The sequence below is a fragment of the Natator depressus genome, chromosome 6, assembly GCF_965152275.1.
Source record: "Natator depressus isolate rNatDep1 chromosome 6, rNatDep2.hap1, whole genome shotgun sequence".
NCBI classification, from domain to species: domain Eukaryota; kingdom Metazoa; phylum Chordata; order Testudines; family Cheloniidae; genus Natator; species Natator depressus.
The window spans coordinates 37,681,632-37,700,239 of NC_134239.1; the positions used below are offsets into that span (position 1 = coordinate 37,681,632).

Below are 18,608 nucleotides of genomic sequence, written 5' to 3' on the forward strand. Positions count from 1 at the left end.
TACAGTAGTCTGGAAAGGTTGAGAGCCACTGTTATAAAGGATCTTCCACAGAGCCCAGTGGGAGGAACAATGATACAAATCTACATCTCTTTCCCTTCCATGCCCCACTCCGAGTGAACTGACAGATCTAAGGTCACCTGAGCTCAGAATCAGAGAGGACAATCCACACCTATGTGCAAAGGTACAAATTCAGCCCTGGTGGATTCAATGGAGTGGCACATGCTAACCCCAGATTTGAATATGACCCATTGACTTCCGTGGAATTGCAGTCACATATGTAAGAGCAGGACTGGGTCCTTAATTTATTTTCAAAATCTAGCTGTGTTAAAGGTAATAGCTGTGTGTACAAAGAGGAAAAAATTGAATTTCATATGTTTCTGCTTTCAAGAGCAGAATGTATCCAGCGTGATCAAATATATGTTGTGTACTAAAATATATAGGCATACACTGAATAATATTATTCAGTACATACTATCCCACTGTGTTCTAGATTTTGGTTTCTTACCTAACTGATACATTGTTTTTATTAAAAGGAGGAAAAGCGACAATGAAAACCCGGAATTTACCAAAGGTACTAGCTTGGTATTGGAGAATCTTTCCAAGATTTTTTTTTCTCTTAGTGCTTTTCATCACATTGTTTGCCATTATTTGGAGCCAGAACAAAGAAGAGTGTAACTGCTTAAAAATGGGAAAGCCTGGATTAACGTCATTTCACGTAGGTAACGAAAGGAATGAGGCACAAATTCATTTAGAATAAGGTTATTTGTTATTGGTGGAATATATACGAGCTGATAAAATCTCCCAAAAGGGGAGGAGGCTCTGAACAGCTATTTCAGAAAAAAAAATGCATATAAATCTATTTAATGAAAAATTCTGAATCTTTGACAAGACACTGCATTGTAAGTTTTCCAATGATGCAAACATTTTTCAGCAGTTAAAAAAATACGCAGATCTTTAATGGCAGTAGTGACTTGCAATACTCATGCTGAAAAAGGCCCTTTTCACTATAGGGAAGAGAGCTTTGGCAGTACTGACCAAGTAGATTCCTCTCCTTGAAATTTGTCATAACAGAACTCAGGCTGACTTTTGTCGCCATTATTCCTTGAATTTAAAAAAAAAAAAGTCTGACGTTTGTTTAGGCTGATCAGGTCTGCAAAACCATGGTTCATATATTTTGGATCCTCCAGTCCTGATGCTTTGCAGTGTCTTGGGAGCTTATCTGTGCATGAGAGTGTCTGTGGAAGAGTGGGGAATAGAGGAAAAATTAGGTTACTTACTAGTAATGAGGATTAATTAGCTAATGTCTGCAAAGCGCTTTGAAGATGAAAAGCACTATATGAGTGCTAAATACTATTAAGTAATTAAAGTTCTTTGATTGCCTGCGAGTTGATGGGATAACAGCAGTCCTTTCCACCCCACCCCACCTTGTCTTGCTTGTGTTTCACTATTAATCTGACCTTGTTTCTGTTTGACTGTGCAGTGTTCACTACCAACAGACACCTATCAGAGTGCCAACTCTAATCTGTCACAGAATCAGAGGTGCTGGTAGGGCCATGGGTATGTTAAAGAGGGGTTTGCATTCAGGTCCACACTCCAAATATGAAACTTTCTAAGTCAAAACTGTGCCCAAAGATCAGGTTTGTACACACTATAAAAGAGTCCCCTGAGTCTTCTTGCCCAGATGGTGAGGGAACCTGACCACACCCAGTTATTTATACTGGGTGTCTTCAGTTCAGTCAGGCCCCAGCTCTTTACAATTTGCAAGGGGCCCTGGCCATTTGCAGATCTTAAGTCTTTCTGGTTTACCCTGGGAGTTTGTTGAACTTTCCATAGGGCTGAGATGAAGGGCTCCCAGCTGGAAGTTCCTTCTGTGGCTCCAGAAGACCCTCCAGCAGTCTCCTGCTCCTTTCCCCCAGATTACTTCATTTTCCTCCCTTTTAAAGGCCCCCTCCCAATCATACATGACTGACAGGTCCGGAGGAGTGGGGATAGCCCTGTCCCCAGGATCTGTCTGGCACCCTCCTCACCAGTGTGTGGTCTATACACCCTGTAGCACACACCCGTAGACCAGGGTGAAATAGTGCACTGTGTTATGGCTGACACAGTGACACTGTTCAGTGAGAAAATTTTCAGAGTTGCAGTGGGTGCCGAGGAGGAAAAAAAGCAAACGTGGTATTGGTCTTCAAATGCAGAAAGATGAGGGAACCTGGCAACTCTTAGCTAGTAAGTTTAACATTAAGCACTAGTGAAATAACAGAACTACTATCAAGAGCCAAAACTCACAAAACACCTATAGGAGAATGGAACCATGAGCAATAAACAATGTGAAGTTATAAAAAACAAATCTTGTCAGACAAACCCACATTTATTTCAACAGAATTGTGAAATTCTGGGTGATGGGAATAAGATAGATATAATCCATTTGGAGTTTATTAAAGCATAGTTGCTTTCATAATCTTACTCCTTATTAATTCAAATTGGCTTGGATATAAACACTATCATATGGGATGGAAAGTCACAGAAGTTCTGAAAACAAAGGCTAATGATAGGCAGCAACGTATTGGAGTCGGGGAGAGCGTTTAATGGAGTGCTGCTGGGACAGGTCATGCCCTGTCTTATTTAACATCTTGTTGATAACCTGAAAGAGGGAATAAACAGCAAATTGTTAAACTTCCTAGATATATTAAATTCAGCAGTGTTGCTACAGGGCGAGAAATGATCCAAAGAATGTTAAAGGTTGGTAAAAGGAAAGAATATACCGTTGTGTTGTTGACAATCTTGTGGGATTTTACCTAAAATAAATATAAATGACTCGTACTCAGTATCTGCATAATTTCCTTGTATTTCCCTGTATTCACAATAGGAAATAATATAAATACTGAGGTGAGCTACCTATAAATTTTATTTAACTATCTGAGTCCACTGGCAAGATTTATGTCCTGCCCCAAAATGAGAGTCATCCTGGAGAAGTGAGTTAATGCACTTGAGGAAAAATAATCCAAAACACAGGTGTTCGGTGGAGAGAAACCTGAAAAGCAGTAATGCACAGCCGTAGGGGTAATTGTGGACAGCAAATTGGTATGAGATTACAGTGTATAAAGCAGCAAAAACTCTGAATGAAAATTTGGTCTACATGTGCAGAGTAGTCTTTGCTAGTAGTTACAGCAGAGGTTTGGAAGACAGGTCTCCTGGGTTTTATTCCCAGTTCTGTCACGGCTCCCTATGCACTCTAGCACTGGGGTTCTCAACTGTTTTCTTTCTAATCCCCCTCCCCCCCCGCCCCCTATGCTATAAAAACTCCATGGCCCAGCTGTGGTTAATAACTGGTTTTTTGCATTTAAAAGGCAGGGCGGCATTAGGGAATAGCAAGCAGGGCAATTTCCAGGGGCCCCACACCACAGGAGCCCCCACAAAGCTGCATTACTCAGGCCTCGGCTTCATCATCAGGTGGCAGAGCTCAGGCCCTCAGGCTTCAACCCCATGCGGTGGGGCTTCGGCTTTCTGCCCTGAGCCTCAAGTGAGTCTAATGCTGGTCCTGCTTGGCAGACCCCCTGAAACCTGCTTGGGGCCCCCTGGGGGCCCTGGACCTCAGGTTGATAACCACCGCCCTAGCACAGGTCATGTAACTTCTCTGGACCCTCAGTTTACTTATAGGCAAAACAGGTCTAATAATAGATACATCACAGAGGAGTTTGTGAGGCTTAACTTGCTAATATTGTATTTGTTAATTAGCCTGGAATTCTGGGATACTTGTTCTCTAAGTTAAGAATTCTGCTAGGGATTTTTGAGAAGTTGCATTTAATTTAAAGAAGAAAAAAAAACCTCTCATCATAGAGCGCATAAAGCTTTTGCTAATGCGTATTATTCCCTCTCTATACATATCTGTGAGGAAAAGGATTCTAACAGCACTTTTCTGTGCCCTGGTTCCCACTGCTGTACCTTGCTATAATACAAAAATACATAAATAGCAATAATAATGTCCTTCACGTATTGGAGCATTGGCAGATTGAGAGGTATAAAACAGACCAATGTATAGGAACAATACTGTATATATTGTATGCTGTAGCTTGCATCAGTCTCACGTATTATAAAGTAACAGTGTTTTGTTTTTAAGGCCACAGCTGGAGAGGCGGCGACGGCTGGCTTGGAGGCTCCTGTTTGTGAGATGCCACAAAATCAAAATTTTACTGTAAAAGGAAGTGTGATAGACCCTTTACCGATTCCATATGAATATCTCTTAGGCTCTCGTCCTACTAAAAAAAGTGAGTGTTGATTGCAAGATGGACTCTGGTCAGCCCAGTCCCTTGCAGTTATATTCAGAACAAAAGTATTAACATGCGGTGCAAGCAAATTATCAAAATAACAAATGATCTTAAAAAGTAAGAGATCTGAGAGGTGAAATCACCCAGGTTTCCCTGAAACATCACGAGCCACAAAAAAGGGAGAATTCCATCTCTGTTTTGGTCCAAAGAAACTCTGTCCACCAAATCTCTCCAGCACTATAGCAACATAATAATACTGGCCCCAATTCAAGGTACTTAACCACATGCTTCATTTTAAATATGTGAGTAATCTCACTTATTTCAATGGGACTACTCACAGTCTTAAAGTTAGGAATGTGCTTAGTATCTTACTGAATCAGGACCACTATGATATCAGACCAATGAAAACATTGGTTTTTCATCCCTGAGGAAAAACATAATGTAAGTTCTGGAGTTTCCCCTATAAATCAGAGCAGAATTTGGCCTATTCTTCCTAGCAGCTTCTGAAATTAATCTTTTAATGGGTGTCATGTACACCATGTTTGTTATTTTCCTCTTTTTCACCTAAAACTACCAGTAAACAATGTACATATGGATATCCAGTACCACTGCATGTACGTGCATGTTGGAACAATCAAGAGTAAGGTGCTGATCTTGCAAGCAGCTCCACATGGCAGGAACTCCTGGGAGGGGATGGTTGGAGCACTCCCTGGACTGAGGCTGGGGAAGAGCAGGGTGTAGGGGCTCATGCACCAGGTGGTCAGGCTAGTGGTGGCCTGGGGCAATGGCCAGTTTTTCTGCCTCTTGGAGGTGGCAGCCTTATTTGGACCCTGACCAGGTTTGGCTCTAGTGCCCCTGGAGGTGTGGGCAAAATTTAAGTGAGTGGCATTGCAGCCTGGCACATGGGGTCACAGCACTGCTCAGGTTTGGCATCCTAGGCAGCTGGGCCTCTTCTCAACACTCCTACCAGATGGCCATGGTGTAAGAGGAGGAGGGCTTCTGGGAGGGGTCAGGTTTCTCAGGTCACTTTTTGTGGTTCAGCTCATCCTTGACTTGTTCTTCCTCCTTGCTAGTGTCATGAGCCATCAGAGCCACAGTGTCCTCTTTGGAGTACTGGTGGCTGGCCACGAAGCCTACCCTTCTTCCCAGGGGGAAAAGAATCAGCTTTCCTTTCAGCTCACTAGCCTGCCCAATCACCCAGTGCCTCAGAGACAGTCCCCTATTTGTATTGATTCAGATCAAACTTGTGTCCAGAGCCAGCTGAGACTCCATGCCCCTTTTCCTTTGGAGCTGGTAAAGTTCCTCTCTTAGTCCTGCCTGTTTTTCAAAAGGTAGCAAGGCATCTCTGGCTTAGGTATCCAATGTACTAATCTACTGGCTCTTTTCTGATTTTTACGGTCTCCAGCAAGTTCTGCTTTTGGCAGGAACCCTCCCCCCCACAGCTGGAGAGCCAGCTGGACATGGTCAAGTTCATTTGTAAGTCACATTTCATAAAGACACCCAAGCATGTAGCCTACTTAGCAAACATTTCCCAGAACAAAAGAAGAGAGTGTGGGTATTAGATTTTTTAAAGCATCAAATTGGCATGCATATGTAAACTAAATATTCTAGGTATATTAATATTAAACATATTTCACATTAGATTTTTTAAAAAGTCTTGTCTGAACTTTCCCTGATGGTTTAGAATAATTATCTTATCTGGAGATTTTGAGAAAGTCCTGGTGGCAGATCTGTGAAAGTGAAAGTTGGATAAGTTGTTATTCCTGATGTCCAATACAGTGAAAAAAACAATGCTAAATCCTATGGTGACCCGGGGTTCTGAAGGCTACATTTTGGTCAACAGTAAAAGGAAGCAACCAAATTTCACTGCTCTACCATGTTATTTGTACTTGGCTGGCACAGGCATTCATTTTAGTACCAGAGAACTGAGTTCAAACTTGTATGCATGTGCCCTGAGCTGCAAATTTCCACTCCCAGACTAGGCACTGAATCTAGGGTCTTACACTGAAATCAATCAGTGTAAGCGGGAAATGATTGTGATACAGGGTACTTTCTCCCTGATTCTCAGATGTATATCTGTCTGTATCTCTCGCTCTAGATATACACATTTACATTTATAATCACTAGAGTCTTAGCACAATGCTCAGCTCACTGATTACATATTATGCAGTTACACAAATAATTAATAAATGGAGATGTTCTCATATTTACAGACTGTATATCACATGCTCTAGCTAGTTTAAGGAAGGTGTGTGTGTGTGTGGGGAAATTTCCATAGTGCATAGGGCCCTAAAATTCTTTAATTTGGCCCTGCATATTTCACTGAGCAATTGGAACTACTATGGGAAAACACAGGCCCAAACCAGCAAAACTATAATTTCACATGACTCTGCCTCTAGTTCACCAGAGTAGGAACAGTTCATAGAAGGAAAAAAAGAGATCATATAAATTATTTCTGTTTTTACCGTTTGTAGGATATTTGTCAATTGGGATTTCCTCCATCCACCGGAAGAATAAATACTATCTAATGAGAACAATTGAGTCCATTTTTAGTCAGTCCAGCCCAGAGGAGTTAAAAGGGATAGTCTTAGTTGTCTATCTAGCAAACAATGATTCTACTCTAAATAAGCAAACAGCCAAGGAGATTAAAGATGGATTTAGTTCATATATTGATGAAGGAACTCTTCTTGTTATATGCAGCTCTCTAGCCAGTTATCCTTCTTTACAAGGTCTGCAAAGGAACTTCTGGGATAAAGATGAAAGCGTCCGGCACAGATCAAAACAGAATGTGGACTATGCTTTTTTAGTTAATTTTTGTGCCAGCCTCTCACATTATTATCTGATGTTGGAAGATGATGTGGTTTGTGCCAATGGTTTCCTTTCCATAATACAACAATTCATACGTGAACGGATGGAACCCTGGACCACAGTAGCCTTTTCCACATTGGGCTATATAGGGAAACTCTATCACAATGAAGATCTTCCCAAACTGGCACGATTCCTGTTGCTGTTCTATGACATAATGCCCTGTGACTGGCTCTTAGAACTTTTCCACCAATCCAAAGCTCAGAAAGAAATCATTACCTTCAGACCTTCTCTTTTTCAGCACATTGGCAGAATTTCATCTTTTCACACTATGGAAACTATATTCAAAGATCCAGAGTTCCAAGAAGATTTTGGAGATTTTGGAGACTTCCCTGCTGTCTCCTGTTACACAGACATACCAGTGTTTGATGATTATGTGCCTGAGGAAGTTTGTCCACCTGGCAAAGGTGTCTTTTGGGGAAGGAATGTAACAACAGGGAGCTCGTTTACCATTGTTTTTGAAACACCAATAATTCTCCAGAAGCTTCAGATTTATACAGGATCAGCTGAATACAACCGGGACATTCTGTATTCTGGTTACGTGGAACTGGGCACAGTGAAAATAAAGGAAAATGATAATGCAACATGCAAGATCTTCAGAAGAGCAGGAGATTTTCGCAATGGAAAATTTGAATTGGACAACTTTGGTCAAGTTCTGGAGGAGCAGATTCACTGCCTTCGAATACAGGTAACTGTCACACAAAAGGAATGGCTGATAATAAGGAAAATAAATATTTGGGTCAAAAAGGGTTAATGGGTTAAAACTCAGGTTCTGTTTTGCCCCTTCTGTTTAAAAATGGGAAGGAAATCCATATTACACATCACCTTGTACTACTCACTATGTAACAAAAGCAACTTTGTTATTGGTTAATGAAAAACAAATGACTTGGGAGGCATTTCTAGTTGAAACAAGCAAAATAAAACTCTAATACAATACATTAAATTTTTTCTCCCACAATGCAGTTGTGTCTATGAAAGGTCATTGGTAATAGAACTTGTATGCCCACTCTTTAAGTAGGATTCATCACCTATGTGGTGGTCATGAACACTTAGGCTATGTTTACACTAGCACTTACTGCGGTGTATCTTATGTCGCTCAGGGGTGTGAAAAAGCCACCCACCTGAGCGATATAAATTACACCAACCTAAGCACTGGTGTAGACAGTGCTATGTTGGTAGGAGAGCTTCTCCAGTCAACATAGCTATTGTTGCTTGCAGGGCTGGAGTAATTAAGCCGACAGGAGAGCTCTCTCCATTTGGCTTAGAGTGGTTACATTAGAGAGCTTACAGCACCACAGCTGCATCACTGCAGCTCCGCTGCTGTAAACTCTAGTGTAGCCATAACCTTAGGGTTATATTTAGGTGTATATCTGCCTTAATCTAGGTTCTCTGTTCAGCTGTTGCCTAACCCTGTAGATGTCTCTCAAAAACAGGATACATAAGGGCGCCATGAAATAAGGAGGCAAACTTCTGCTTAGTCCCAAAACATAAATGTCTTAATTGTTTAAATGTAATTACTGACTCATCAGCATTCATGCATCCACTCATTCCCACACATCCTCACAACAATGAGGTCATTGTGACACTGGGAAAATATCGCTAAAAGGTGGAAGCAGAGTCTAGGACAAGTGGATAACCTTACCTTAATAGCCTTTCGCCTACAAACCAGAAAGCTGCTTTCAATATCCCTTAGAAATGCTAATTTTTTATTAAACATTTGGCCAACTAAAGTTACTCAAGCATAAATCCAAATATGGCCTATGTTCCATACACCACATCTACACAGGAAGTCACAGACCCTGCACCAAAAGAGCTTGCATTCTATCCATATCTATACCCTTTTTGTGTTGGGAGGAAGAAAAGAGCATGCTTAACATATATGTGTATATGAATTTGTGTACACATATGTGTATATGAATGTTTCTCAATGGAAATGCAACAGAATTGTGGTGACACTTTTCCACACTCCTTTTTTTTTTCTTGTGTACTATGCTTGTACAGTAGAGGGCACCAAAGCTTCATTAGCTGGCCTTCACAAACTGACCTTTTTTTTCTGATGATGCTGACAATTTCATGCATGCCATTTAATTATATGTGCACAAACTCTACCTAAAATACATGTAAAATCAATCCCAGGAAAAACGAAATTAAGCACTAGTTGCTTTAATAAAGTAGCTACTGTTAACACTGGTGATGTTATGTTTATACTCTGTATATTAAATATATAATACATCAACTTTCCTACTGATAACAATCTAGGAGAGTAAACTCATGACTCATAGGTGTGATAGATACAAAAACTTTAATTCATGGTTAACATCACACCCACAAATTGGAAACTGAAGGAAACAATCCAACTTAGCACCTGGGAAGAAGTGAACGCTGTAGTTTCACGGTTCCTTATCTTCAAGGTGCTCAATAGCATAGACCCAAGATACCTAAAAGATCACCTAACACTCCTGAAAGAAGACCATCACTGGCAATTTTACTCCTCAAGCACAATGGAACTTTCTAGCATAAGAGTAAAGCTTGTGTGTGCAGGAAACAGCTGTCTGAGAGGCAGGTCCAAGATTGTGGAATGAATTCCCACAGGAACTAAGGACCACACAAGAGCAAGGGGCGAAGGCACAGCTCAGGGCCCAGGTGATCCCACCCAATCACACCTGCAAAGCCTGTACAAGCAGGAGGCGGGGCTTAAAAGGGGAAGGAGAGCCACTCACATGGAGGCAGACAGTGGAAGGGAGCAGACTGAGGTGGTTCACTTGGAGGTGGAGAACTTGTTGCCTGAGGCCTGACAAAGCAAACATACAAAGGAGAGGCAGGTGACTGACTGTGCAGGTGAGTGACTTTATTTGAGGTTCTTTGATTTGCTCTATGGGAAGCAGGAGACTTGAGTAGAAAGTGGTCTGGGGTGTGTGTGTGTGTGGCTGCTTACCAGCTCATGGTGCAGGGTGTAGCTACTCATCACTGGGGCCTGGACTGGAATCTGGTGGAGAGGGTGGGCCTGGGCTCCCCTACATGCTCCAAGAAAATGTGATAACAACAGGAGCCTTCATCCTGGAGGAGAACCCTGCTGGGGAAGATGACTGTTCACAGGCCCAGACCCCAAAGTCTCTGTATTAAAGGGAAGGACTGGAAACCCTTGGTGGTGGGGTGGGGTGGGGGTGGGGTGAAAATACAGGACTGTATTTTCAATAGGGAGATGACCTGACACACCCTGCCTGACTGCTAGGTGGCACTGTTGGTGGTCATTCTCCTTCCCCAGACTGTCACAAATCTCACCACCTTCTGCTCCAAGTGCAAGGTTCCTTTTTGACCTGCGTTCTCCAATATAAATATATAGCTTGGGGTGGGAGTGGGGGCCGGGGGTGAGAGAGAGAGAGATACTAGTGATGAGAGCAGTACAAGAACCCGATTAGAATAGAGATATTTCAGTGGGGTTTGAAAACCGAGGTCTCAATAGCCAGTGTGGACTGAACAAGATAGAGGCTTTAGCCTGCATGGCACTCTCTGTACATCTCTGCTCAAGAGAGAAAAAGAGGAACTGTATAGAAAAAGTGACAGGACCATCCCTAGGAGACAATGGCCACAGCTAGAGCTTTTCTTATCTTGTTTTACCCTGGAGTAGAAATTTACCTTATCATTTCTGGTGGTTGCAAGTGTGTCTGTTATCAGGATGCCAAAGGCTGATGGAGGTCTTGAAGAGGTCCTCATTCAGATGCCATTCTTCTTAACAAAAAATTAAACCATGGATGGTGGAAACTTCAGTTTAAATGTATTTATCCAGATCTCATACATTGTTACACTTTTTACACTTTTTTTTAAAGTGACCCTTGCCTATCAAAAGCCCTTTCTGAGCCTCAATTCTGCAGGGTGCCAAGCACCGTCAACTCCCAGTGAAATCCACACGAACACTCAACTCCTTACAGTAGCACTCTACTCTTTACAGGATCAAGCCTTTCACTGACAGACAGCCACATGCTGTAATCACACAGGCAGAATACACGAAGGTGGATGCTTTATCTGTGGATTGTCCTTAGGCATTTCCAGCTCCCATGAGAAGAGACAGCTTTGCTTCTTGAAGGGTTTTGAACTTAGTTTGTTGAGGGGGAAAGCACTATATTCACCCATGTCCTATTTGTTAACAGGAGTTGTACACATAACTTGCTCATAGCTTTGAAAATGTTTCCTTTAATATAGATTAAAAGCATGTGAGTCTCTTGCTGAGTGCCAGAGGCTCTGGAAACCCTGTACTTGGTGGCTTGTAAAATTATCTCCCTTCAAAAGAATTTTCCTGTGTACTGATTGCAAAAGGAAAGGAAAGAGAGTAAAGTAATGCTAATGGGATTTTGAGTCACTCCCTAGTTCCACTGTACATTTCTATTCATTCTGCATACTGCTTACGCAGCACTGCCCTGATCACACAAACCCTGCTTTCAAACAGAGCCAGCCCGTTGTTTCAGCACATCTGGGCTGCCTGCTGAACAGCTACCGTCCAACATACACTGAAGACCACCCCACCGAAGCATCACCCATGGACGTGTAACCACTAAAAGATGGCAATCCTTGAAAGAATAATCACAGCAATACTGCCTCATCAGCAATGGGCTGATGCTATCTTGTCAATCCTGGGAATGATGCTCCAGGGGGAATAACAAGGTGGCAGCCATCTTCTCAAAAGAGAAAAGATGGTCTTGTGGTTAAAGCACTAGACAGGGTTTCAGGCCAATCTGTGTTTTGTGCAACCTTGGGCAGGTCATTGGGGGGTGGGGGAGGGAAGAGAGATTTTTAAAGGCAAAAATGAGATTTAAGAGCCTAATGCCAATTGATATGAGTGCTGAAATGCCCTCTGTGCCTATGAAAATCTCCCCCTTAATTTCTGTGCCTCATCTCCCCATCTGTAAAATGGGATAATACTAGCTTTCTCCTACCTTTTGTTTAGTTACTAAACTCTTCTGGGCTGGAGCTGTCCCTTGCTACATGTTTATACAGTGCTTAGCACAATCGTTCCCTGATCTTGGTTGGGCCTCTCGGCTCTTCTGAAATAAAAATACTATAATAGTACTTGAGCTACCTGCAAGTCCCCAACACCTCCATCTGTAAATCACATTCAGCCCAGCTCCCTTTGTACAGCAAATGCTACATCTTAGAAAATGTCTGGCTACATTACTCAACATAATTGTAACTAATAATAGTTGATATAAGACCAGAGCAAGCTGCTTCCTGGGTTTAAAAAGTTTCACTTAATATACTTGTCAGCCAAATCCTGCATCAGGCAGAGCTCCTGCAACTGCCATTGAACCCGATGAGAGTTCTGTAGATATCTATATCAGGCTTTGACACCATGACCATTACTTTACTACTTAAGTGCCAAGTTGAAGGTACACTGCACCTCTCGCTATGTGGGCCAATGTATATAAGAATATTACTGTCAAACACCCCTGATCACAGAACCTATTTCCAGAAGGCTTCATGTAACTAATGTGGGCTGAAATCTGAATAACTACACATTCTTCTGAATAAGTGAATGATCAGACTTGAACTTCTAGAGTAGGAGGACTTGAGGATTCTGCTGTATAGCTTTATATAGCTGCTCTGCAGATCCCATTGAAACCTATGGCAAGGGCCCCAAATTTCTTTGGATTAAGCCTTTCAAAAAGGTCATTTTCCTATATTTTTAATAAGGGCTTTGTTTTACTTCAGATGCCACACAGCTTATGCTTGTTCCTCTCTCAAGCTAGATTGCCAGGGGCTCTCTCTCCTGCGCCTCTTATTTTAACTTTATTTTCCACCTGCTTTCTGATTTTTGTCCAATTTTCCTTCCTTTGCGGGGGAAGGAGGGCTATTGTTTTGCTCCTCTCCCCTGGTTGCCTCCCTTCCCTTACACACTCTCTGTGGCTGGGCCATGTGCGCCAACAGCTGAGTTGTCACAGACACACAAAGCTTGGGCCAGTGGGGCTGCTTTCTGAGACTGTGGCACTCCATGCAGCAGCTGCACTTTTGGTCAGGTGCATTAGGAACAGCACATCTGAAGAGGATGCCCACCGTGTTACAAACAGCAGTTCATTTGCAGTGGAGATGCAAGTGGAACTAGGATCATGTAGCTTTTTCCACCCATGCTGGTGCTACTCCTCTCTACCCTATGTACTCCCTTTCTGGACTAGTCTGGTGCCCAGTGTTGACAAATACTGTCAGAAAGCACTAATGATCACCATGTGGCTAATGTGGAGATGTGGTGGAGTTGTCCTGAATTGGAACGGGGGAAAAAAGCCAGAAATCCAAAAAGGGATTGGAGACAATAGATTTTATAATAAAATCAGCTTGGTCGTGTTGGGCAGGATCCTCTTGAACCTTTTCCACTTTTCCACGATGCTTTAAAAATCTGTAAGTATATTTGACGAAAGAAATGTCTTAAGCTATTGATACATATTTTGATTGTCATGAAGCAAAGGTCCATACTGTGTGGTAGCGTTAGCCAGTCACCTGGCTGTGTGATTAGTTAAACCAGAGAGTCCTAGATTTTAAAGCCAATTTTATTATAATAAAAGATTTCAAATTAGGCTGCCTCTCAAGCAAACAAGGAATTTTAAATAATATATCTTAGAAAAAGGGGCAAATAGGTTTATGGGGCCAGATCTTCAGCTGGTGTAAACTGGCATAGCTCCATGAATTCACTGGAGCTATGCTGATTTATACCCACTGAGGATCTAGCCTGAATCATTCTCATAGGAGTGCAGTATGAGATTTTTTTAATACAGACCAGAGGCCCAAATGTCAGCAAGAACATAACATACATTTATGTTACCATTTACGCTAATTACTAATCTTTTCCAGAGAAGCAGAGAACACTGTGAAATGTGGTTTGCTGGTGTTAGTTATCCAATTGACTAGCCTATTTTTTCACAATTTAACATTCATTACCACGCAATTTCAAAAACAGGAAAAAAATACAGTAGAGGGTCTGTGGAAGGCATTGGAATAATCAGCTGCAAGCAGAATGTGAGTCTACACCCACCCTAGAAACCCCATGCAGTCTCCTTAAGGATTGTTTACAAAGTAACTTAAAGGGGAAGATGAGGGACTCTTTTAAATAACAAGAGCCCACTGAAGCGCAATGGGCTGATGATGGATGGCGTATCATTCTTTCTTGAATGACAAGTGAATAATGTGGGTAAAACCTAGCTGTTAATGTGCAAGCTAACCTGAAAAAAGTCTTTGAGGCAAAAAGCACAAGTATTATAAGGATGCACAGACAAAATAATAATGAAACACTTGACAGTTTGCATATGATACCCAGAAGATGCTGTAAGCACCTAGATCCTCTGAACACTGGTCACAGGGGACGTAGCCTGTAGAAATAGAAAACATGTTTTAGGTGATTAAGTTTGTACCCCTGCCGGGGAGGATTATTCCTGCATTGTAGTTACTCTGATGAAGCTATTAAGGAGTGGGTCCATATGTAACCCAGAATAACACTAGCCTGTTTTCCTGCCATATGCATTACATTCCTAGCTAGTTTACTATCTGCTCTCACCCCCTTGCCTCTCAGCACCATTCCTTCCCAGACTTCTCCTTCCTACTGCCTTTCTAATTATTTGCCCCACAAGGTTTGAAGTTGAATCTAATTTTATTTTCTTCCCCCATCCTGGAACCCACGCTTGCTCACATGACTATTCTTTAATCACATGAGTTGCTCTACTACAGCTTACTTGCTTAAGGAAGGGCTACTCCTGGGCCTTCTCTAACTCCCCTTGATGTCATTGAGATCTTGGGAGTATGAATACACTTGTTTGGGCCTCTTATTTCCACCAGCATTAGGTATCTTTTAGTGTTGTTTTTCTGTTGTCACTAGGATTTACAGACCTCACTATGTATTATTTATGAATGTACCTGACCCACTGGAATTATTTCCAAAAGTTAGATTATATTTGACCAGATAAAAAATCAATTTCATGTATGAACTACCAAAAATAAGAATGACAATAAATCTAAAACAGAGCCAAAAATGCCAATATTGACAAATTATTATAGAAGTTTTATAGTAAGGCTCTGGGGAATTCTGCATGTAAATGCCTTGAAAGATCAAGCCCTGTAATGGGAACAAAAATGGAGAGGTGGCAAAAGAATTTAGTGATCTCACAAGCCATTTTAATTCAGTTTGACTACATTTGAAATGTAAATTGTACTTCCTACATACATATTAACAGCTATGCCCATTGCATCAATGTTTGAATACAAATCTATGCAAAGAAAGCTGAAATTAACTATTGGCCTGGAAACAGAATAGGAAAAGCAAACTGTGTCCAGACATTTGAACTCTTATAATCAGAGGGTTTCATAGTTTATTTTAGAAACAATGAGTGTTCTGCTCATTCCAGCATTCAAAATATTCCTTTGTTCACATACTGATGTGCCGAACCCGATTACTTCAAGAACAAGACCTCATAATTGTTGGGGAGGGAGGGTTCTAGGTTTTTCATCAGCTCCCATACCATATGTGTAAGCAGAGTCAGGATGAGCTCCACTCTGACATCTGGTGGTGAGGTGTGGCAAGTTGCGTAAAGGGGCCGATCTCATTTGCATAGGCACACCCACCCTGCCTAGAATGAGACCATAGCTGCCCAAATGGTCACTTTGGCTGCTGTGGGATCCCCAGTGTCTCTGTTATTGGGGCAGGAAGAATAAATTGTTATTACCCTGATTATGGGAACTGTGCTTGGAATTGTACTTGGTCTTTTGTTATGATGGAGGGACTCACCATCAACTAAGTAGCACTCGCTAGGCAAGGGTCGTGGGTTCCAAAACTCTGTGAATTGAGAGAGATTGGGGACAAGTATTAATACTTGGTGGCATGGGCCCCTTGGTGAAGGCCTTACATGCTAATTGTACTTCCTTCTCTCTCCACTGTGGAATATCAGAGCTAATTTTGATTCCATTAGGAGTCTAGTTACAGGCTGCTGAGCTCACTTTGGGCTAATGGTGCACCAGCACTGAGGCTCCCCTACTACAAGCTGAAGTCACCAAAGAGCTGAACTGACTAAGAGCTGAAATCACTGTGCGTTGTGTTAAGTAGTGGGGGAGCCTGAAGATATATTATGGAGCAGTTTGTGGGATGGCTGGAGTGCCTTGTGGACAGGCTGGTGGAGTAGTTCATAGGATGGCAGGAGCTGCTTGTGGGACGTGGAGCTGGTGGAGCGGAGCCCTATGGAGCTGCAGGGCAGTCAGCTTCAGATCATGTAAGGTGCCCCTTACCTCTCTTTGCCCCCCCCCCCGATCTCCACCCAGGTTGGGAGGTAAAGCTCTGCAGATAAACTTTCGAACTCTGGGGCTGCCCTGACCAGGGACAGAGACTTTTGGGTCATTGGACTTTTGGGACTTTGGGTGATTTCGGGTTGCTGGACTCAAGAACCAAAGGGAAAGGACACGACCCAATTTGCTTGGGGTGGGTTTTTGCTCATGGGTTGTGTTATGAATCCTGTTGGTGGTGTTTCCCCAACATAATGCCACATTGTTTCTCTCTGTTATTAAAAGGCTTTTTGCCACACTCAGACTCTGTGCTTGCGAGAGGGGAAGTATTGCCTCTTTGAGGCGCCCAGCGGGGGTGGTATATATTTGTCCCAGGTCACTGGGTGGGGGCTCGAGCCGGTTTTGCATTGTGTTATTGGAATGGATCACCTAGATATTGAACCCGGCCCTTGTTGCTGCCAACTCTGATGGGCAGAAGGATTACATTTTTGGGGGCTCATCCGGGATCCCTGGGTCAGTATCCCTCGCAAGCACCTGTTGAGTGATCCACTACATTGGGAAACAATTTATATTTTGTTTGTTTGTGCTTATATTTTGAGGAAATTACTGTTTGTATAATGGCTAATATGTCAGGTTTGTTGGGCCCTGGCTCAGCAGCTTCTAGCTCAGAGGCTGCAGCCTCGGCTGATGATTGGACAAAAGCTCTGGGGCAAACACTGGAAAAGGTTGTGCTGTTCCATGCTGCGTCAAACTCTTGTCGCAAGTTAAGGTTATTTGCTGGGGAGGAGGAGTTTGAACCCTGGTTAGAGCATACCACTGAAATGCTGCAAGAGTGGACCGTACCAGATGCAGAAAAGCGAAGATGCCTCATAGAGAGCCTTGGCGGCCCAGCATTAGATGTGATTCGCACCCTGAAGCTCATTGACCCTGGGGTCAGTGTGAAGGACTGCCTAGAGGCCCTTGAACACACCTTTGGGAGCATAGAGGGCCCTGAAGACAGCTACTGTAAATTCCTTAATTCCCGACAGCAAAAGGACGAGAAGGCTTCAGCCTACATACAGAGACTGGAGAGACTGCTTCAGACAGCTGTCATGAGGGGAGCAGTGACTGCTGAGCAGATGGATCAGACCAGACTGGCCCAAATTGTAAGAGGAACTCGGTATCAGAACCCGATTCTACTTCATCTCCAGCTAAGAGAACGACAGGAACATCCCCAAGTTACTCCCAGCTGATTAAAGAGGTCAGAGAGGAGAAAGAAAGGCAGGCTGCCAGTGAGTTTTGGGAAGTCCAAACATCGGATCCAGCCAGCACAACACCATTGCAAATGGCCAGTGTACTGATGGTGAGCACCAGAGAGGAACTTGCCCAACAAATGCAAGTCCTGACGGAACAGATAGCTGAGCTGCAAAGTACCGTTGACCGAGTTAAGACTTCCAGGAATAAGAAGCCTCAAACGGTGGCAATTGAGAAGCCCACACTTAGAGCCACCATCCCACCCAGGCGAAGGGGGGAAAGGTCAATTCTTCTGCTACCGATGTGGTCAGGATGGAAACAGTGCTGCCAAGTGCCATAATGAAGAAAACCCCTCCTTAGTGTATGGAAAGCTGAGGATCAGTTGGGAGAAATCCGGTAGCTGCCAGAGGGTCTGGGAACGGGGACCCCCCAGGTCTGCAGGATTTGAAGATTCCTGCAGAAAAGACTGTCCAGCTGGAATCCCCGCAGGACTGAAAGGGCCTCGAGTAGAGGTCACGGTGAGGACTGAAGGGGTGGAGTGTAAAGCAGTGCTTGACACTGGATCTCAAGTAACTATTATATTTCAGTCATTCTACCAACAGATGCTTAGGCACCTGCCTATACAGCCACTGACTGGCCTTGGCCTGTGTGGCCTCAGCATGGAAGAATACCCCTACCAAGGGTATGTCATAGTGCACCTGGAATTCCCAGAGGAGGTTGCTGGGGTAAGAGAAGAGGTAGACACAGCTGCCTTAATATGCCCTGACCCTAAAGGGACCTCTGATGTGTCTGTGCTGATAGGGACCAACTCCAGTCTCTTCAAGGTACTCGCGGATTACTGCAGAAGGCGGGCTGGGGTTTTTGCTGACCCAAGCAAACCATTTATCCTGCATAATGATGCCAGTTTGGAGGGTCTGGGAGCAGTCCTGTACCAGGAAGTGGAAGGCAAATGTAAACCTGTTGTCTTTGCCAGCCGAGGATTGTCTGATAGTGAAACTCGCT

General features: G+C 43.1%; 1 protein-coding gene across 1 annotated transcript; it reads left to right on the top strand.

Moving 5' to 3' along the window:
* Positions 1–547: 547 nt before the first annotated feature.
* Positions 548–7,881, top strand: LOC141989999 (alpha-1,3-mannosyl-glycoprotein 4-beta-N-acetylglucosaminyltransferase C-like). Its single transcript, XM_074956945.1, has 3 exons — positions 548–715; positions 4,115–4,262; positions 6,737–7,881. The coding sequence occupies exons 1-3, from the start codon at positions 548–550 to the stop codon at positions 7,879–7,881; spliced, it is 1,461 nt and encodes a 486-aa protein (XP_074813046.1).
* Positions 7,882–18,608: the final 10,727 nt, after the last annotated feature.

What these genes read in the sequence shown, in the direction of transcription:
- LOC141989999 (XM_074956945.1), top strand. Translation starts at nt 548, where the DNA reads ATGAAAACCCGGAATTTACCAAAGGTACTAGCTTGGTATTGGAGAATC. An exon ending in CTGGATTAACGTCATTTCAC is followed by an intron (nt 716 to 4,114) that starts GTAGGTAACGAA and finishes TTTGTTTTTAAG; the next exon opens with GCCACAGCTGGAGAGGCGGC. An exon ending in CTCTCGTCCTACTAAAAAAA is followed by an intron (nt 4,263 to 6,736) that starts GTGAGTGTTGAT and finishes TACCGTTTGTAG; the next exon opens with GATATTTGTCAATTGGGATT.